General features: G+C 33.5%; 1 protein-coding gene and 1 long non-coding RNA gene across 13 annotated transcripts in view; both read left to right on the top strand.

Annotated features, from left to right (window-relative positions):
• Window positions 1-710: 710 nt before the first annotated feature.
• LOC105318384 (regulator of G-protein signaling 22) overlaps window positions 711-22,628 on the top strand; it is a 37,544-nt gene continuing 15,626 nt past the window's right edge. For 7 of the 12 annotated variants that reach the window (XM_066065406.1, XM_066065403.1, XM_066065402.1 and 4 more), the window contains exons 1-2: window positions 14,858-15,043; window positions 20,249-20,311. In XM_066065406.1, the coding sequence (XP_065921478.1) occupies window positions 14,873-15,043; window positions 20,249-20,311 (234 nt within the window). In that variant the 5' untranslated portion in view covers window positions 14,858-14,872. Of the gene's footprint in view, window positions 879-2,197; window positions 2,238-4,262; window positions 4,603-9,900; window positions 9,930-14,857; window positions 15,044-18,754; window positions 19,081-20,248; window positions 20,312-22,628 lie in introns of those variants that run through there. The other 5 variants (XM_066065409.1, XM_066065410.1, XM_066065408.1 and 2 more) reach the window with 5 other exon arrangements.
• Window positions 11,843-14,038, top strand: LOC105338590 (uncharacterized). Its single transcript, XR_010707448.1, has 2 exons — window positions 11,843-12,410; window positions 12,551-14,038. It is a non-coding gene; the product is annotated as an uncharacterized lncRNA (long non-coding RNA).

The raw sequence follows: 22,628 nt of genomic DNA, 5'->3' as shown, positions 1-22,628 counted from the left end.
AGCAGAATTTTGACGATTTCAAAATAATCTATGTTATCTGTTTGAGACTGTTGGATACTAGTAATGCGTGTTGTGTCGTCTAATTTTCTGATACCGCTGTTAGCACAAATTCTTGTGTAATATAAAACATATTTGATTTTTTAATAAAATGTACTTTAATCTAATTATCATTGTGCAGATTTCTGAAACAGTTTCGTCTGTAAAGCAAGTGCCCTTGAGAATATGAATTACCGCATGTTATATTATGAAATGCCGTAACGACTTTCAGATCCGTGTTACAATACTCAAGTGACAATAAAAAAAATGAATTTATTTGTAAACTATTGTCGACGTGGTTTTTCGAATATATCGTTGTTAACAGCAATTCAATTCGACCAATCGCGATATCTACGAGATAGCGAAGCAATGTTGCAACTTGATAAGGACACGCATTCTAAAGAATTTATCAGTCAGAACACTTAAAATAAGTGTACAGTGACCATTGTTGGTAAACATTTCCTCTGAATAAGTTCTAGTGTATTGATAAAGATTACACACAGATCAGATTATCCACACGTTCTTTTGAATGGATGTCGCCATGGATTTCTGATAAATTATCTTGCCTATACTCTATCAACACAATTCCATTAAAGCACCACATCAAAAAATTTACACGTTAAACAAACCATTTCATTATTTTGTATGCTAATGGTTTTAAAAGGAATTAGCTCCAGTTGTGTACCCGCTAAAATATTGGCATTATTCAAAAGTTATAGTGATGAATTCTAAAAGTGCATGGCCTGTGTGAGAGTAAATTATCATTTCTGATATTGCGGCGCCTTTCGTTTGCAGTACAGAATCAGAAAAAGTTTTCATGGATATAGTTTACATACATTTAGGTAAGAATTTTTATATATATAATAATCATGTTCAATATGTAATCTACATGCATAGTTGTTCTTGTTAGGAGTGATGTAAACCGTTAGATTAATTATGTAGCTGATTAAGCGTTACCGATTTTATGTTAATTTATGTTACATGAAACGATTTAGTTTAATCAAATTGTATGTTAATTTTTAGTTTATGGTTTAATGAATAAATTGAATTTAAAAGTTTATAACGTTTATTTATGATGGGGAATTAATGCAAATATTTTTTCATTAAGGTTAGTTTATTGGACCTCTTCTAGTTTTTCGAAGGGGGGGGGGGGTACCCAAGAGAATTTTTTGTTTATACTAAAATCTTTTAGTAAAAATTAGACCAATTAATGGAATATGGATACCTATATGAAGTGATTACAATTTTACTACTTCGACTTAAATTACAATTTCTCTACATCGTCTTATTTAAAGAAAAAGGATAGACCCAAACATTTTCAACAATTGGAACGCATGAGGTGAATATGAAATTTTTTTATGAATTCATGTTTGCTAATTTTCAGCAGAGTTATGGCCCATGGACTTTGAAAATTTCCATCTGTTGAGAATCACAGGCACCTGAAGTTTTGAACCTTTTTCTAATTTCTAATGATAAATAAAGTTTCCTGATACTTTGGTAATAACTTTTTATATTTGATTATGTTGATTATGTTGGGTACATACTTTTTTAATAGCTGATTTAGATTTTTTGGGTGGGTGGATATACTAGTAATTGGTATTTTAAACTGAAATCGGTAATGTTTTGCAGCAGTCATATGATTTTTTTATTGGTTCTGCAGACTTTTTGCTATGACCGAGCGTCGTAATATTAAATATATGAGGGCATTTATTCTGTCCCTTATAAGTTTATACATAATATATGCAACTTATTTTGTCGATATGCAAGATGACTATTTCAACAACAACAAAAATGAGTGTATTGACATGCAGGAGATATTTGATCGACTTAAAAATAGAAGCATGTTCTTTAGCCAACGGTTTTTGATCCAATCTTTTTATGGGTAACGGAAAATCCGAATAGACAAGAAAAAACCCCACACATACTTGATATCAAATAATCGCCACTTTAGATGTGACAAATACCATTTATGCAACTAATTTACGTCGATATACAACTGTGTCTTGTTATATAAACAAAAAGTTATTAGTTTTGGGAGATTTCAGAACCAACACATAAACTGATAAAGCAGTCTGGTACCAGTGAAATTTTTCCCGCCATGTTTCACTTCGTGACGTAAACGTAAGGGGGAATAACTGCGTATGAGGTTAACAGCGGACATGAAAACACGGACTTGATGAGTGGTTCCACTCAAATTGCAGGTTACTGGCTAATTAACTGGTTTCGTGTACTAGCTAGACTTGTGTCACAGATGTAGTATGTATGTTTCTAATTATTCCAATAGATATGAACAGGAACAGCAAAGCCGACATATTAATGTACTTGCATATGCAGATCTAGAGGGGAGCAAAATTCAAATTTCTTAAGGTGGTATGGGACATCTATCAATATTAATCTGGATTAAAGTACATTATAATTGAATTACTTTCACCATTTTAGAATTTTCAAATTTAAATTTTACAATATTTAACCAAAAAATAACTTTAAAAAATATTTGGAGAGGTAAACATTTTTCAACCCCCAGCAGGATTCAAACTCATGACTTACAGATCCGTAGTAAACCCACGGGCCCTGGAAGTTATTGTAAATATATTGCATGTGCATGTATAAAAAAGTACTTCTTTATACATGCACATGCAATATATTTACAATAACTTCCAGGGCCCGTGAGTAAACCCTCCAACCCACTGCGCTACACTGTAAGGTGACAATATTGGGAAAGAAACTACTTACCAGTATATAATTACAATTGGTCTTTGTTGTTTATTTCGATAAACAATACATCACAACATGGAAGTGTCCCATACCACCTTAAGATTGCATTAAAAAATTACCAAAAATATGCCTTGGACTCCCCCTCGCAAACTCAGATACCCCCCCCCCCCTCCCCCCCCCCCCCCCCCAAAAAAAATAATTTCTGGATCCGCACATGACTTGATAAACAATGAAGAGGTTTATTGGTCAACCATTGAGTCTGAGAGTTGTGCATACCGATATGTATTAGCCAACTGCATATACATTTTCAAGGTATAACATTGAAGGTGTTGAAGGAGAACAATTCAAGTTGTGTGCTTTTGATGACATTTAGACTATGGGTAATTAATTAGTTAAATTTGATGTTCGTTGCTCAGGGTAGACTTGAGATTGGCAGAAGGGGGGCCAGGCATATCACTGTTACTCTGGGTTGTGCCTGAAAACCAGCGATAAGAAATTGTAAATATTGTCATTTCTGTCAATTGTTGAACTCGACTGACATATTGTTTCACAGCAGCTAAAAGCATTTAGAAATATCTTTGTGAAGTTAAAGACAGCAATATTGATCCAAGACATTTGTAGTGATACAGTCATTGACATTTCAGATATGTGTTAACCTTGTTATATAATGTGTTTCAATTGAAGAATTCGATTTGAGCTGTTGAAAGATAGATGCCTATATTGATAGCAGAAATAAATGAAACGTTTGAAGATCATGCAAAAGTCTTTAATAGCTAGCTTTTTAAAATTCCAAGACAAAATTTCTTTGTAACAAGACAACATTTCTTTGTAAATGTGATTTTAGCTTTTTCATGGTGATCGAAACACCTTCAATTTTGTTATGCACTAATTGAATTTGAATTTGAAAAGATTTTAATTGATGTACTTGGAGATAAGGACAGTCTTTGAAGGAAAGTTTTAAGTGCACAATTGGTATTTCTCTTGTACCTTTTTTCCTCCATGCAAAATAATTGAAAAGTCTATCTGAAAGTTTGTTAATGTAACAAGTGCAGTAATGGACCAAGAAAGGCACAGAAACTTTATAGAAATAAGTTTTAAGGGTATTGAACTACTTGGGTAGGAAATTGCAAAGAGGAGAGAGATTAAGAGGCATCAATTTTCTATAAAGTTGTGAAAAATGTTAAATCAATCAACTTGTTAAGAATGAAATTTGTTTCGATGTAATTATCACCATGAGTGGCTATGAAAGATAACAAATGTACACATATGGTGTCCTGCCTAGAGTTATTCAAATATCTGCCGGAACTTGTTTTCCTTAATGGTAAATTTAAGCTTTTTACTACAGCACATTAATAACCAGTACTTTTAAGTCCTATAATCAATTTAAAATGCAGCAAGAGAATTTAAATTTAAATTTTTTAATCACAGGGCAGCATGTGTATAATGAATGCCCCAACCGTGTTAGCTATAGAGAATTTAAATAACTCTACCAAGCATATATATATTCTTGATTAGAATACTTGCTTCTTTGGAGCAAAGGATGTTGTAGAGGGATATAAAGAGCAACTGTTTGAAGTAATCCGTTGTTCGTGGATAGAGGACAGTCTGAGTGGTTGTCAGATCCGACACCGATCAGGACAGTGCGTGCACGGCTATAAGCAGACTGGATTAGGTAAAAGGAAACTAATCTTCTGGATTAACATCACAAAAAGGTTATCGCGAGTGGAGAAGGGTGCCAAACACTTTCTGGTGATCGGATATGTATGGCGGTGTTGATCTGAGGTGCAAAATTCAGCGGATTAGTAACTGTGTGCACCATGTCTAAGGCTAAAAGGAGAGGCAAAAGGAAAGGTGAACAAATTAGATTCTCTATCTCCTTTAAGAATACTCGCATTTGTAAATATTCTTGACTTCACTCATTATTTTAGCTCGAAATAGATACTGTAATATGAACATCTTTCATGCAGTGAATTTGTGAAAAAGTTTTTAAAAAATTTGATTCTTTTTTCTTGTTTGAGTATTTGTAAGGGGGAGGGGTTTTTGAAGATAATAGCTCACGAGTTTTCTTCGATTTTTTGACCTGTTGTGTCAGCTGATAGAGTTGCAATCAATCAATTCCAGTGTTTGTCTTTCACCCTGATTGTTTGAGTAACCATTTAGTGGTCTGGCTCTATGGAAACTCAGTATCTCGGACTGAGACTGCACTGCGGGCTGTTCAGTCTGTCATAATTAGTCAGTCTATTGGAAACAGTCTATTAAAGTAAAAAGATTTTTTGAGTGTCACCTGAAATTGTTAGATTTGTTCTACTGCACAATAGCTCCCTGAATCTCGAAATGCAGTTTAGTGAACATGTATTGCAAACTGTACACTTGTTGAAAATAAAATTTGTTACTTGAATTAAAATAATCAATTCAAAATAATCACATTGCATAAAATGATACATATAAACCTGATGTCAAAAAGGTTATTTTAGGCAGGAGTATACACTTTACCGTTAAGATGGATATGTAACTCCTCTATTTATTATATTAATGAATTAAGTACCAGTAAAATCATTAATGATGGTCACTATTTTAGTTGAAAATTTATAACAAAACTGTACAATTGTATATAACGATCTTGGGGGTTTGAAAAAATAAATTTCTATTTAAAGAGCATAATATAAAGTATGATTCTAGATCACTCTGATTTGAAATGCATCTCTGAAAAGGGACAATACTTTGATTTTTTTGCAATTTTGAGAAGGAAATTTATGTTGACTTGGAATACCCTTATTGAACACTTCATGTATTCATTAGGTGAGAGTTTAAAGAGTTTTAAAAATTTCATTACACATCTAGAAATTGATTTTTCATGTCTTATCCTGAGATTAAGCTTAATTCATTCTTTCAGGTAAGGAATAAAAGAAGGTATTCTAAAACGGATGTCAAGTTGATTTAAAAATGTTTACCATCAACACAATCTTTACAACTTGTTTTTCATTGATTTCCCCTGTGGAATTGAATGGAGTATGTAGACATAGACCATAATGAATAGAGCCTGCATTATATATAACCTTATTCAGCTTTGATCAGATTATAATGGCTGAGAGCGGAGATCCTCTTTTTTCTTTATTTGAACCTGTCTATTGTTAAAATCTTCTAAATAATATCCTGTATTGAGGGTTCATTGTCTTTTACTTATTCAGAGGAAATTCTTTTCTATTATTTTTTCGATGAAAAATAGAATTAAAAATGAAATCTATTGCTCAGAAATTTATGTTCAGACGAATGACATCATAGAATATTGTGATAACCTGGTATATTTGGATATGAAATCGATTTTAATTTGTCGTTAATGTTCAACTTCGCTCTACTCATCATATTTTAAATCGGTGAGGTTTTATTTTTTGGCAGTCTGATCACTTAGAGATTATCAGGATCAACAGATTAAGAATCAACTACGAGGATAAATATTGCAGAGTGTTCATAAATCTTTTATGTTAATGAATAGTATATGAATAGATTGCGGCGGTTTAAAACAATCGGCTTGCAATCAATGAAGTGTGTGGAAGGAGATACTGGTATCTAACAGACGAGATAGTCAATATAGATAACTTGTTATTAAGATTTTGATAGATAGAGAACATAAGCAGTTGATTCAATATTGATTTTAAGAAGGTGCCTAATACAGTATTAAATGGCTTTGTACAGGTAAAGCCCATAACATGTATTTCCTATTTAAAATATTTTACAAGCATGTGTTACTAAATGAAGTTAAGCCAATGTGTGTCACTTGTGTACGGTAGTGAAATAGGCTCAGTATACAAAACTAGTATTAGTATACTGACCAATTGTAGTTGTCCTTGACCATTATTTTGGACATTTTGTCCAAATCATTAATCAAATTAATTACCGTCATCTTTTGTTAATTAATTATCAATGTCATGATAGGTGCCCTCCTCTAGCATCTGGTATTATGTCTGTATACTGTAGATTGGCAAATAAATTTCACTATGTTCACGTTCATTATTTTCCCGCAAAATTAAAACCATCGTGAATACTACCATTAGTTTCGAAAAACGTTTTAATGCTTATAGTCAGATCAATTGATTATCACGATTGGTACTTAATTAGAAATCGTGAAATTTTAACACTGTGGAATTAAAACGACTTAGAGTATGACTGAAAAAACATTCAAACAATCAGTGTATCAAGTTGGGAGAATATATAGACTCGCAAATGCAGAATTTTTAACCTAATTTCTTTTAGTTCTCAACCCTCAGAAAATAATAGCGAGATTTTGAAATTAGTGCATGGTGCTTCTCCAATATTATACAAATATTAATTCTTTGGGTTTAATTAGGTATCTACAGCAATCATTTGAGTGCAACTGAATATTCACTATTTATAAGACCCCCGACTAACTGTTCTCTTTGCCACAAAGTATTGCCTTGTCTAAATCATTAGAATTCATGTTGGCTCAATTTTCTTGGAATTTATGGGCTCCCCTTACCCAGGAAAATAACATCCTTTGAAAGTTAATTAAACAATATATATACATCCACTGAGTATTTAAGAGAACTGATCAATATTCACTGTAATGCTTAAACAAATTTAAGGAATGAGATTTAGTATTTGAAAGCAATTTGCCATATGCATACCATCAACTACTCTTTTTAATGAACTTAATTAAAATTGCAATTGAAATAATTTATGCCTCATCAAGGAATACTAGTAGTGTCCATGTGGCACAATGAACAATTCACTCGCTTTTCACCACTGCGACTGATCCCCATGGGTGATAGTGGTTGTATTTGAATGGGTATGGTGGTCCCGCACGGACACATGGGTTTTCACTGGGCACTCCAGCTTCCTCCCACATCAATGATCCTCTTGTGCTAACATTTGTGCCAACGGGAGATATTGATATGTTGTTAGAAATTGTTTATCAATTGTTGTAAAATAAATAAATAAATTTCAGTTTCATTAAGGTCAGATGACACGTTCCTCAATTTTATATAACATTTTCCAGGAATTTGTTGATGGTTTACTACTACTCTGACAAGCTTTCTTGCAAAAAATTAGGATACCTCACCAGGCATTTCTGCAAAATACTAGAGAATGCAATTTCCTATATAATCTTTTTGAAAAATACATTTGAATTGCTGATATAAAAATAAACAAATAATACACTATGTTGGGACGGGCTTTGAACTCACAGCCTCTAGAATCTACGCTGCTGGCAGAGAGCGGCCACGGCTCTAACCACACGGCCATCGAGGCATATATCCATATACAAGTAAATTTTAATCATTTTAAAAATCATAATGAAAGTAATAATTTTTATTGGAACTTTTTATTACAAGGAGATACAAAAAAGATGCTCGAGGAACGTGTCGTCTGACCTTAATACTAGTATGACATGGGCACAATAGTGATTTTCCTTTTGTCAATCATTTGGTTATTCCTTACTTTTATCATAGCTACCCACTATCTGGATTTTTTGTTTGATGCACAACCTCCAAATAATGAGCTGATTTTTTGGTTACTCACTTGATATGATGAATTTGAAAGAAATTCAAAAAAGAGATGTACGCATAAACAGGGAATTGCTTTATTTCTGTTTCCTATGAGATGAAGTTGTTTTCGACATCCCCACAAATCTTTAGAAAAGTGGAAATATTAAACTTATTATGACGCGTTTTCAGTGGAGATGTATCTGAATGGGTTGACTTGAGAGTTTGCAAGACTCATCTTTATTCTTGCATCCCCTGTCACCAGGGGAGGATTCGGCTTTTAGCTAAATGTGTCAATGAAAAACAATTAATGTATTTGTTAGCATGTTTGATATGTTCCTTGAATACTCTTAAATCATTGACTATAGAGGATAAATACTCTCATTATTGTAGTTCAATTTTTCTAGAAACTTGCGTTAATTTCTTTTGATTTGACAAAGGCAATACAAGAGGATGAGGATGTGTCCTGTAATATTGAGTACTGGCATTTGGTTATTACCAGTAGCCTGAATTGTCATTCCATACAGATATTTCATTAACAGTTCAGACACAAAATTTTTTTTTGGTTTAGAGAGAAAAGATGTCATCTTGTTTTAACTATGACATGGCTTTTCAGGTTCAGCCATCACCAAAATTGTCAAATCACTCAACTCATTCCTCAACTCAAATCTAGCTTTTAAAAAAGAGTGCATAAATTTGAGGTCAATACTCAGACTTGAGGAAAGTTGGTGAATCTTTCAAGTCTATGCAATTTCAAAATATAGTCATCACAACAAACAAATGAAGCCAGTTATGGATACATGTATATTGTGTGCAATATTTTGTCCAGACAAAAATGACTTTGAAAGAGATGAGAGAAGTAAATATTTGATCTGAGGGTTTGATTTTACTTAGGAGATGTTTTCCAGTGTATTTCTAGATGGGTATATACTCAGTGAATTCTAGCATGAATATTCTTCTAGTTATGTATACACAGACACATCTGCTCAGGTTGCTTCTTACAGACAAGATCTTTTGTGTTTTTCCCTCACAATATCACTAGATATGAGGGAGACTTTAAATCAATTAACAGAACGTTTTCTCTCAAAATAATGAAAGATTGATTTTTAGATCTACAGAATTGCATGTTTCATTTGAAATAAGACTACGGTAAGTCTTTCATGTCATGCATGAAAAAAAATGCTTTAATATTGAATTGAGTTTTTTATATTAAATCTGATATCAGACCTTCAACCACTCTTTAATGTGAAAACTAAATCTAATGAGGACAGCAGCCATAACTGTTCATAGTACATGTATTACCAATGATAGAAGAAAAACAAGTAAACTATGAATTTAACTGTTTGATCAAGGATTAATTAATAAGATGCTGTGTCATTAAGTATTACATGTACTTATTTTTGAAGATCAAAAGTTTACTTGTGCTTGCTGGTCATATACACATGCATAAGAGATGGAGTTTACATTTTAATTGTAGCTGTAATCAATTTAGAAATTGATTGATCGCTAATGCCTACAGTAATATTATTGGCGGGTGAAAGCTGGGGGGTTGAGAGATATTGTAGATATTCAATTATTCAATCTGATTGAGAGAAGATATTGTAGCAAGCAAGAATACGGTCATTATCATACATCTTTTTTCTGCTTTCAGACCCTGAGGATGTGGAGTATGAAGATGTGGTAAGTGTGTTAAGGGGAATAACTCTTACTGAGAGAGAAAGAGTCGGGCAAGTAAAGAGCCAGCACTCGTTTAGTCCTCGTCCTGTTGCCATTTAAATCTTCATGGTGGCAGTTTAAGCTGTGTCAACCAGTAAATGATTTTTTTTCCATATACTTTAGGATCATTCAATACACATGTAAAAAGATCAGAAAATGTTAAATAAACAAGGAGACCGGTAGTTAATTAGAACAGTGTTGGTAATTTCCACTTATCTATTTAGATTAAACATGCAAGTAATGTGGTAAGTGGGTTTTGTTTGATAAATTTAACTGTGACATGTCTTTATCACCCCCCTCCCATTCCCAATTTTTTCCCCATTCAAAATATGAAATGTTTTATAACAGTGTCAGCCAATCACAAATCCAGATCACATTTGAATTATATTTCCAGTTGAAAAATCGTTGTAACCGGGAAGTTGTTGACAAATATTACCTGTTCATCAGATATTGATAATTACTGTTATGTGATTATCACAGACAGGAGACATTTTTCATCTAGAAACATGGACAGGGGACAACATCTAGAGTATGTCAATCTCGGAAATCAACAAACTTTTGAATAAGGGTCTGTCCATCTTCACTAGCCAAAAGTTTCTGATCCACTCTCTTGGGTTCGTGAGGAGAGTAGCGGATCAGAAACCATTTTCTAGTAAAGGAGTGGTCTGTCTGTAAGTTTGTTTAAAGTTTTCTGCAAGGAATATGAAAAAAACTGTGTCCTCCTTTTTATGCAGATAAAATATTTTACTTTTTGAACTTTAATTTGCACTCAGTCTGATATGCCTCTGAGTAAAAATAATTGTTGAAAGTATCCAAAACATTTTGATGAAAGGAATATTTGTTTCTGATTAATAATTGATGAAGATAGATATGGACCAGTATTTGATAGTGCAGGTTAACCATCAACTAAATGTTTTCATAATTATGTAACTGCACAGAAAATGATAAATATTATTTTAAAGAGAAAGATTTATGTTGAACGGTGTAAAGCAATGATAAAAAATTCACACTTGCAAGAAGACAGTACTGGGTAATTTTTAAATCAATTTTTAAAAAGTCTTTTCATGATGATTAAAATTTATTGCACCAAATTTTCAGCTTCTAAAAAAAAATTTTCTTCTTTTTGTATACCGAGTAATCTCTCTATTTAAAATGTCAAATACACATGGGAACACTGAGTTTTTTGTGTGATATATTTGAATAGAATATACTTGAAACAGCTGTACAGAGAGTTTAATGAGTACTATATGCAACTTCTGTAAGTGATCCGATGCTGTCGCAAGTGATCCAATGCTGACACAAGTGGTCCGAAACTGATGCATGTGATTTTAATATGCAGCTATATATCTTATATGCAGCTAAACATCTTGTATGCATGATTCTCTTTTGAATTTTGAAATAATTTGAATTATATTAACATATGAGTCCTTCTCTGGAAGTATGACACAGTATTTTCTGATTGTCTGGCTGAAAAAAATTATTGGTAAAACTTTTACATAAAATTATTTTTTGTGAGATTGAGATTATAAATATCCTGAATTTTGCATTATGTTTTTCATCCTTTCCATCAACTGATTTCAACCTTCACACTGATTTTATCACTCAACTTATACTTTGGTGCATCATTTACATTTTCATTCTTATTCCTAAAGTTATGATTTTTAGTTTAACAAATGTTAAAACCACATGAACTTTCTGCATTATTCCTTAATATTTACATTTTCAACTGTCTTTGTCTGTGATAACATTACAAATCAATTTTGAACCCTAAAACCGAATAACATCAAAAAATATGAGTGACACAAAATGGGCGTGTCTTATACCAAAACCGAAAAACGGTATTGGCTGCACTGCGCGCGTAGTAATACATTGCATGTGCTAAATAAAAAAAGTAGTGGTTTTGAAATGTTTTCTTTTCGCACACAAAATGAATGAAAATTAAAATGAGCATGTAAAGGTTACCATTTAAAATAAAATTTATAGAAAAAGATCTTAATATGCAATTTAAATATTTTATATAAACGGCTCGTCTGCTGATGAATAGATTTCTTATAATGATCGTCTGCTGATCACTTCATTTTTTATTTCGATCGAATGCAGCCACCATGAACGACGATATATCAGATGCGGTAAAATATGGCGATTTTGAAGTATTTAGTGGGGATAATTATGAAGCCCTCCTGCCAGAATTAAAATTAGAAGGTTTTGATTCTGATTTTGACAATTTTCTATCCGAAATGGTCGTTTCGGACTTCGATATAACATTAACCCAACAGGCATTTGCCGATTTGAAAAAATCCGATGATCCCGGGTTGCCAGCCCCATAAACGCCAACAAGTACTCGTTTTGCCAAGCTTTCCGACGACGAAATTAAAGGATTTCAGGAACTCACACAATCAAAGGCTACAAAACAAAGCACCAAATGGGGTTTAAAGATTCTTACAGGTACGCTTCTTTTTTTAAAAAAAAGTGAATATTAGTAAGCAGCAATTAAACGCAAACAAAAACAGCCCATATTATGCAGTTACAGTTTTTTCTCAAATAACTGTCAAAACATGGATATCATTGTGCGTTTTCTATTACAGATTGGCATATTGAAACGTTTGGAGTCCCTCTAGATCTGGCTGAGATTTGCGAGGAGAATCTGGCGAAAAAACTCAGTCGCTTTTACTGTGAAGCAAAACCCCAAAACCCGAAAAAGGAGCATACCTCTGAATATCATAAAAATACCATGAAAGCAATCAGAGCCGCCATAAACAGGCATTTATCCGACATCGGTCGAAATATAGACATTGTAAACGATAAAGCATTCAAAACTGCAAATAAAAGTTTGACCGGTCTCATGAAGCATAGAATGGTCACTGGAACTTCTCGCCCTACAACTCATAAGGAGATCATTCACAAATCAGATTTACAGAAAATTTCTGCTTACCTGGAGAGTGCATATTCTTCTCCAGTCAATCTGCGACTTGCAATGTGGTACATCATCACGATACATTTTGTGTCTCGTGGTCTTGAATTCCATCATCAGCTTCGGGTAGATTCCTTCGATTTCAAAGTTGACAAAGAAGGCTCCATATATGCTTGTTTGAAGCATGAAACAAAACAAAAAAACTATCAAGGTGGCATTCACAAACTTGAAGCACTGAACGACAAAAGAATGTATGAAACTGGAAACGAAACTTGTCCTGTGAAGATGTTGAAGTTCTTCTTGTCTAAAACGGACCCAAATGCGTCTCATCTTTTCAATAAATGCGTAAAGATGCCATTTCTTACCCGAAAGATTGCAACATATGGTACACAGCCGATCCCATGAAAAAGCGATCATATGTTAATTTCCTTCCGGATATTTGCAAGGCCGCCGGGTGCAAACGTTACACAGCTCACTGTCTAAGAGCGACAGCAATTCAGGCCATGAACGACGCTGGATTTGAAGCAAGACACATCATGTACTTCTCCGGGCATCGCAACGAAGCTTCCATACGTAGCTATAATCGTGAACTGTCTTCTACCCAAAAAAAAAGTGCGAGTGCAACTTTATCTACAATAACCACCGCAAGTGTCAAAATAAATGATCCATCTGAAGATTCATGTGTAATTTCCGGCCAACAATCACAGAATCTTCAAATCGTTCCCTATAATTCTGAAAATTCCAACTTACCTGTCAAAAATGAACTTAATTGTTCCACCATGTCCGACACGAGCATTAAATCTGGAGTTTTGAATAACTCCCGCTTTGAGAACTGTTCCATTACCATCAAGTACAATCTCGACTGAGGTGTAGATCGACCGCCTTACCGCGCAGGAGGAAAGTACCTTCCGCTATCACGAAATAAACACTCTAGTTATTTACTATTTTGCAAATACACACATTTTTTTTAAAAATCAAATGATATTTGATTTGATATTTTGTTGTATCGACTTAATAAATTTGCAAATTTGACTCTTCAATACATGTCTGTGAGTTTTCATGTACAACACACGTGTGATGCAAGTGTCAAATGACGTATTCCTGGGGCGCCAGTGGGGTTTGCATAATTATACGAATTAAAACAACGGTAAAAATGTTATAATTATTAGATCTTTAATCATGCACATTAGAAATAATATAAATATAAGTAATAAGGAATCATTCTTTGAATATTATGAGGTGATAATTTCGGTCGGAGCGTGGTCAAATCTATCATAAAGCCCTTCGGGCTTTATTTGATTTGACCACGCCCCGACCGAAATTATCACCTCATAATACTCAAAGAATGATTCCTTATTCCTTATATAGTTCTTTTCCATCAACAGCACCTGATACACTGCAATTCCTCTATATTTCTTTTTTTTCTTTGGCACCTCGTACACCATGATTTCACTATGGTTCATTTCCATATAAGGTCTTTCAGATCATCACTTTTCATCACTGCCACAAACTGTGCTAATAGTACTACTAAAGAAGGAGGACTATTAAAGAGTACATGTACTACTGGTCATTGCCTGCTGATATATATATAGTACGCGCACCGGCATGCATGCTGGATTAACAGTACCAAGCATGCATTCAGTTGGTCAGCTAGACATTAAGCCATTAAATTGTAATTCCAGATTTTGTCAGCTTATTACAGAGTTTGTCTTTTAAAGTCTTAAAATTTTATTTTGATTGTATTAAAGAATTCCAGGCCTGCAGACAAAGGAGTTCCGCAATTGGATTAAATGTTAGGTGTTTTGTTTAGCAGTCTTCCTTACAGCAACCATTGTTAGAGTCAATCAAGCATTTTTGATTGTCAGATTATTAAAATGATAATCGTTTGAATTGAGTGTGGGGGTCGAGCTTTTTTGGTGACCCGACAAAGGGGATTCTGTCAACTGGTCACAAGAGATCATTTAGTAGTCAGGACGTGGTGCCAAATTTTGTATCAATGCTCAGCCACATTTTCTTTGAGAGGCAAGCACATGGAACTGTCTTAAAGGACCTTAGGACTGGTGACTATGACTTCAAGGTAATTACAGAGTTTGTCAGGTTCGTGTGTAGGTGGCCAGAAATGACATGGGAAGTGTTTATTGATGTGACATATTGCCAGCTCTCTGTCGTAAGTATATGTACATTATAGTTTTGAGGTCCAGATATCAAGAACACATCAGGAACAAGTTCTTCGTCCTCAGTTTAGAATTGTGAGTGGTTCATGTTTGTGAGTTTGTGTGTTACAGCCACAAAGACAAGTACCTGGTACTCGGTCTGTTTTGATTGAAAAAAATACTCTGAAATTGATTGTTTATCCAGTGGTTGCATCATGCTGTATCTACATAAAATGTATGGTTTATAGATTTCATAGAAAATAAATTTGGTATTGTTTACTTTGATATTTGAAATTTCCATAAGGAAAACTTTCTTTTGAATATTTTGATTTCTAAGTACTAAGGCGTATGAATCAAACTTGTAGTAAATTGCTAGTAGCCTTGTATATTTAGCGTGTTTCTGCGGTTCTATTGGTAATTTTGTTTTCTATGCTTTTGTTATGAGATATTGGTGCTTAGTTTCCTTAACAACATGTCTTTTTTCTTCAGTCAACCTGTAATGTCTATTCTCTTAAAGTTTTGCAACTTCTTCACGATGTACTTTTCACCTTCCTATACTTATCATGTTGAGCTCAGTTTTGACTGCCTGGAAATTGATTTGGAATTACTCAAAAAATTTCTTGGTTTGAGCAGAACATGAGTTAATCTTTGTTTCTTATATGATTGATGCAGAAAGGTTATGGTTTCAAAAAAATTTACATGCTGTAGAAGGTATGCTGGTAGTCTTTAGAGTTTAGAACATATGATAAATTACTTGTTGATTGAATTTGGCACTATTCAAATGTGTTGTTCTTCTTTACAAACTATCCAACATCTTTCTCTTTGCTTCACATTGAGCAATTTAATATTGAAACATTTAATGAACCATGTATGTTCTACATTAAAACTTTTTCTCATTGCTACTCATAGTCAACATCATTTTGCCTGTGAGATGTGACACTTAAGAAATATTATAAGAAGGGATATACTTTGATGCTTGTGATTGCTTGTTGTTTTAAATCTCATCAAGACTCTTTCACTCTTTATGAGATTTCACAAGATCTGGGTGAGGAAACTGCATGTATTTATGATTCACATTCTTTATCTTGCTAACACCAACAAAGCTGCAAAACATCAAATCCTACCACTTGTAATGCCTAGAACTTGGCAAAAGAAAAAGTTGCTTACTTCTTTACTGCACTTCTTAAGACTGTTACAGATGGGAATTGAAGCCATAACTTTCCATCCAAGAAGTAAGCTCTTTGACTCGCAAGCCAATGTGATGGTTTGATGACTGTTGAGTTTGTTATAGCAATGTAACACACATCCTATTGTAATGAGTTCCTTTGGGGTTGTCTTGATTATTATTACATTGTTCCATGTCTACAGGTCCACGTTGTCTTCAGACTTGAATACTAATTTGTCAACAGAATACAGTATATGTATTACAGTATATTATAATAGTGATTTGGGTTTGGATTACAATACAGTATTACACTTTCCTCATACTAGATATCACATCATTCTGAGACTACCATAATAATATTGTCTGCTGACTAGATATCACATCATTCTGAGACTACCATAATAACATTGTCTGCTGACTAGAAATCACATCATTCTGAGACTACCATGATAACATTGTTTGATGACTAGATATCACATCATTCTGAGACTACCATAATAACATTGTTTGATGACTAGATATCACATCAATCTGAGACTACCATAATAACATTGTCTGCTGACTAGATATCACATCATTCTGAGACTACCATAATAACATTGTTTGATGACTAGATATCACATCATTCTGAGACTACCATAATAACTTTGTCTGCTAACTAGATATCACATCATTCTGAGACTACCATTATAATAACATTGTTTGATGACTAGATATCACATCAATCTGAGACTACCATAATAACATTGTTTGCTGACTAGATATCACATCATTCTGAGACTACCATAATAACATTGTTTGATGACTAGATTGAGACTACCATAATAACTTTGTCTGCTGACTAGATATCACATCATTCTGAGACTACCATAATAACATTGTCTGATGACTAGATATCACGTCATTCTGAGACTACCATAATAACATTGACTGCTGACTAGAAATCATCAACAAACTACAAAATCATTTTTCCTACAGTTAGTGAACAGTGTCTGAAAACTAGACTTCAAAGAATGTCTCACTGTCTATGACATTTTATGTCTATACATCATTTTATCATAATTTTTCACAGCTTATTCGAGTTTGCATGGCAACCTTTCTGTATTGAAGCTGTTATTTTGATGAGCTTGAACAAGGTTGTATGTATATAATTTATGAATTAAAGTTTGGTGGAGATAGGCAAAAATATCCAAGATAGCCAAAAGAAAAAAGAAAAACCCCACAGAACCGCATTGAGCTCTCAATCCACACTAGACATCGAGGCATCAAGGTGTCATCCACAAACTTCAAAATCACATTAGCATCAACATGTATACCATTGTTGTACATTAGAATTTCCCCCATATTCAGCTTTCTTCTGAAATTCTGTTTTATAAATCATTGTTCATTATCCGGTGGACCTTTTGATGACCATTATAAGTTCATGGTGTGGAGAAGTACTGTAGTTCTATATTAGCTTGGAGGTAATGTTTTTGCTTCTTAAATTGTATGAATTGAGATTATGAAATGAATGAACATGAACTTAAACTTTGTACATTGTATTTGTAATTGTGAAATGTTCAAAAATCAAAAAACAGTTACCGCTATTCTTTGTTGTTATTTTCATATACCGGTAAAATTGATAACAACTTTTTAGTGTAAGATTTTGAGTTTTTATCGCAGCCATTCTTTGATTTGTCTGGTTTTGTCTTAAAGGCTTTGAACTGGCTTTGATATTCATTGGGTGATGTAATATTTCCAATCAATGAATAAAGTGGTCCTCTGTCGAAGGGATTTATACTGGAGATAACCAAAAGTCAAATTTTATCGTAACCAGTGCTCTGTCTGCTAACAAGCGATTCATGGAATGAAACGACACTGTTATCTTTATTGTCAACACATACAGCTTTATACGAGTATTTCTATAAAGTTTGCGGAATCTACCAGTGATTTGCCTTCTCATATGCACCATGATGGCCTTTGGTTAATTGTTTGATGCATAGAATTTTTAGCAGGAAAATATAAAAATATTCTGGTACTATTAAAAAAACCCCATTAAAATAACTCTCAATTTTGTTTAATCTTAAGGTAGTAATATGTTACATACTAGCTTAAACATGCAATAAAAAAATTGAATTTGTTAGGGTCACTGCATCAATATTTATGGAATTGATACATGGTGCAGTAACTCAATTAACTGATAAGACTGTTTAAAACATCCAATAATTATGGAGATATCATGCATAATTTAGAAGTCCCTTTTGTCTCTTGGCATTGGCAAAACACTTTACCAAACAATTTGGACTGCAGATAAGTACTTGAACTAATGCAGATTGGTAGAGCAAACATGCAATATTGATCATTAGCCAAAGTTTCTTAAATCTTGCAGGTAAACCACATGTTAATTATGACTGACCTCACTGACAGCCTAACAGATGCCGGCTTTAAATTTCTAATCATATTGCACAAGTTAAAAAAGCCAACATCGAGACCTATGAAATTTATATTCTTCCTATTCAAATGGATTTAATCAAATAGACTTTAAAAGTAAAATCCAAATAGTTTACATTTGATAATCCCACCATTTAAAGGTGGGATACTCGGCTGGTGGATTTATTACAATTACTTATTGGCAGAAGTAACGAGGCTTTTGTGGGGAATTATGGGACTTTTACTAAATGTACCAAGACCATTCGATTTGTCAACACTGGGATCTGGGTTTCACAGGGCATTGGCAACCATGTACCTGTTAAAGATCTCCTTGCTTTTTTAACGGTGATAAAATATGATAGAGTAAGCCCATTGATTTGTGTGTTGATGAGTGACAATTTCAATTTTGACATTTTCCTGTAAACTATGGACTTAGTTGAAATGGAAGCAGTCATTACTGTTGTTTTTAAAACTTTGGTAAGTAAGATTTTAAATCACTCTGAAATTGTTATGTCAGACCTAGGAACCAGTGTAAATATTGTGTATCTAGCATATTTAAAACCATTACATTTTTAGTCTTATTTTCTTTGTTACTTCCTTGGAAAAAGAAATTTGAAAACTGCATTTTTTTGCATATTTGAAACTAGCTCTGAGATATATGATTGCAGCAATAGGCAATCAATTTTATTAGACATATTCTATCAATCTGAGATTTTTAGAAATTGAGATTTAAAACATGTAAAGTAGAATAGGTAAAAATTTGAATCCTGTTTCTGTTTTGTAGTTGAAAAAAATGAGTTCAGAATAACTGTAAACTTAATGGAAAATTTTATTGCAAATTGAAAATTCACTTTAAATTTGAATTTATGGTAAGAAGGTGTCCCAACACGAACCCTCTTTACATGCATGCACATTCCTCCAACCTCTCCAAATGTATTTAACATTAGTGTGTGAGATCACAAGCCACTTCATTTGACGAATGTTTGAAATCGTCAGCCTTATTTGCATAGATATGTATAGTTAAGAACCCACTGGAGATTTACTACCACCCGGTGTTTGACTAAAGGTAGCTAGCGCAATCTGACCAAATCCCTCTTTTTGACTCTTGTGACATGTTCTTGGGATTTCCTAGGAAATCTCTACTCAGATGGGCTGAAAAAATGTTCTTGAGTCCAAGTCTAGATCCTTATAGCCCGAGATTGCGATGTGTCATTCTCTCTTCAAAAGTCACTTACTGCTCTCTATTTTTATAGAGTAAACTTCAGATGAAAGTGGAGGATTCTTTTTTTTTTTCTTATCTTACAACCAAATATAGTTCTCTTCTTTGAATTTCTCTTATTTTTACATAAAATCATGCACGTTTACTATAAATTGCTTTTGGGGGGGGGGGGGATAAATGAGTTGTGTATAGAAAGTCTTATAGTCACTCAAAGTAAAAAAGAGGATATAAACTCATTTTACCATGGTATCTGTTCCGGCAATACTAATCTCAGATGTCTCAGAAAAATTTTGTTCAATGCATTTTATCAGTTTCATGAATTCTTTTTTGAATACCTGGTACATGTAATACACATTTATTGTACATGTATTTAGAATCACAATGTGTTGAAATTTGAAAAATTAAATTTTTCATTTTATTTTTCAGGAGGATTTTCTGGCCACAGATGATTTGTTTGTAGACTACTTCAATGCTTACCTGTCACTACCTGTAAGTATATACACAGACAATATAAGAGGAATAAGACTCAGTCAGCCTTGGCTTTTAATGAATAACTTTACACCCTTTAATGGCCAAGTTAAGTATTTAACTCGCCTGCTAAACAAAGCATTTTATGAGGTGTCAGTGTAACTCTTAGCTCACAGTAGATATTTATCTACACATTGTTCTGGATTACATTGGAAAGTTTAAAATGTTTTTCATTCCCAGCAAAAATATTTTAATCAGAAGTGGAGAAGTCGGATTTAAAAGTGTGCTGGGTTTTTAGCTCACCTGAGCTGAAAGCTCAAGTGAGCTATTCTGATCACTTTTTGTCCGTCGTCCGTCCGTCCGTCCGTCTGTCCGTCCGTCTGTCCGTCTGTCCGTCTGTAAACTTTTTACATTTTGAACTTCTTCTCTAAAACCGCTTATCCAATTTCAACCAAATTTGGCACAAAGCATCCTTATGGGAGGGCGAAAATAAATTGCAGAAATAAAAGTCAGATCTGTATTCAAAGCGGAGAAAACCTTGAAACTGTAAAAAAAGGGGGGTGCATTTTAAAAAATCTTCTTCTCAAGAACTACTGATTCCAATTCAACGTTGTTTAGCATAAATTATCCTTATGGGAAGGAAAATATAAATTGCAAAAATTAAGGTCTAATTATGTTTCAAATCTGAGTTATTACGAAAATAATAATAAAGGAAAGGCGTGTTTCAATCAGTTTAATAGCTTCGGATTCGGCATTCGGTAAAATGGGTAGACAAGACTTGGCCTGGGCAAAACAAAAGATTGGCAGTTATTAATCTGCCAATCTCATTAAAATTTCAGGATATTTGATGGACCAGTATATTTGTATTTGCTGTAAATATTGCTGCAAAATAATGCGTATTTGGAATTGACGATTGCCGATCTGCCCCGGCTTTTATTTTGCCACGGCCCAGGTTTGCGTACCCATTTTACCAAGACTCGTATTCCATACATCTAAAACGAGGTTCTTTGTTTAAAGCAGCCATGACATTATACGAAAAAGGGTCGATCTGACTATGATGAATTTGCTTGTTGTGCAACAGTTCGCGAATGAAGGGAGAGTTTTGAAACATGCAAAATGTATTTGTGCCGATTTTGTGAAGTAAATTGAGGCTAAATATTTCAATGCGTTGACAGTTTTCACACATGACGTTGGTGTTAGCTTGTTCTGATTTTCGTTTCGTTTTCATTATTTATGCTTTGTAACCTGGGAACTATCGTCTGTATTTCGTGATTTTTACGTATCAAATCAAACAGAGACTTCGGTAAATCAAACAGTTAACTGTTTACCTGCGCAAATTAAGCAAAATCTGATGTATCAAAAAAGTACTGAAATACAATTCATTCTATCGGTAATTCGGCATTATATTTTGCGTAATGGTATATTAATGCAATAGGTTTTGTTGAGATGCTCGGCATTTTCTCGAGTTTATTCAGTTTAAATAGAGTTTGATATTGCTGTCGGAAATATGTAGGTATATACATGTACATGTATATATAATATTCATTTCGAAAAAATAAATTGTGTTCTTTATTTGTTATAGTGCATGTTTCTTGTGTTTTATATAATTGTTTACAATTTCTATTTACTAACCATATTTGAGTGTTAAGCTTCGAATTATAAGCAAGATACAGAGATTTGCTCACAATTCTATGTTTGTACACAGATCTTAAAAACTAAAGATTAAAAAACTAAAAAAAATTTCAATATTTATTAAGAAAATGTTCAAAGTCTCTTCTTCCAGAAACCAACTTTAACAACTTATTGTATTGTAAACTTAACCTTTTTTAGCTCACCTGAGCCAAAGTCTTCTCAAAAACTATTAGGCCAGGAAAGCTCAAATTTGAGTGGAAGCATCCTCAGATAGTGTAGATTCAAGTTTGTTCAAATCATGGTTCCCGGGGGTAGGGTGGGGCCACAATAGGGGGATCATGTTTTACATAAGAATATATAGAGAAAATCTTTAAAAATCTTCTCAAAAACTATTAGGCCAGAAAAGTTCAAATTGAAATGAAAGCATCCTCAGGTAGTGTAGATTCAAGTTTGTTCAAATCATGATCCCCGGGGGTAGGGTGGGGCCACAATTGGGAGATCAAGTTTTACATAGGAATATATTGAGAAAATCTTTTAAAAATCTTCTTCTCAAAAATATTTGGCCAAGAAATCTCAAATTGGCATGTAACCGTCCTTAGGAAGTGTAGATTCAAGTTTGTTCAAATCATGGTCCCTGGGGGTAGGGCGGGGTCACAATGGGGGATGAATTTTTATAGATAGAGAAAATCTTTAAAAGTCTTCTTCT

The sequence above is a fragment of the Magallana gigas genome, chromosome 7, assembly GCF_963853765.1.
Source record: "Magallana gigas chromosome 7, xbMagGiga1.1, whole genome shotgun sequence".
NCBI classification, from domain to species: Eukaryota; Metazoa; Mollusca; class Bivalvia; order Ostreida; family Ostreidae; genus Magallana; species Magallana gigas.
This window is presented reverse-complemented; position numbering and strand designations above follow the sequence as displayed.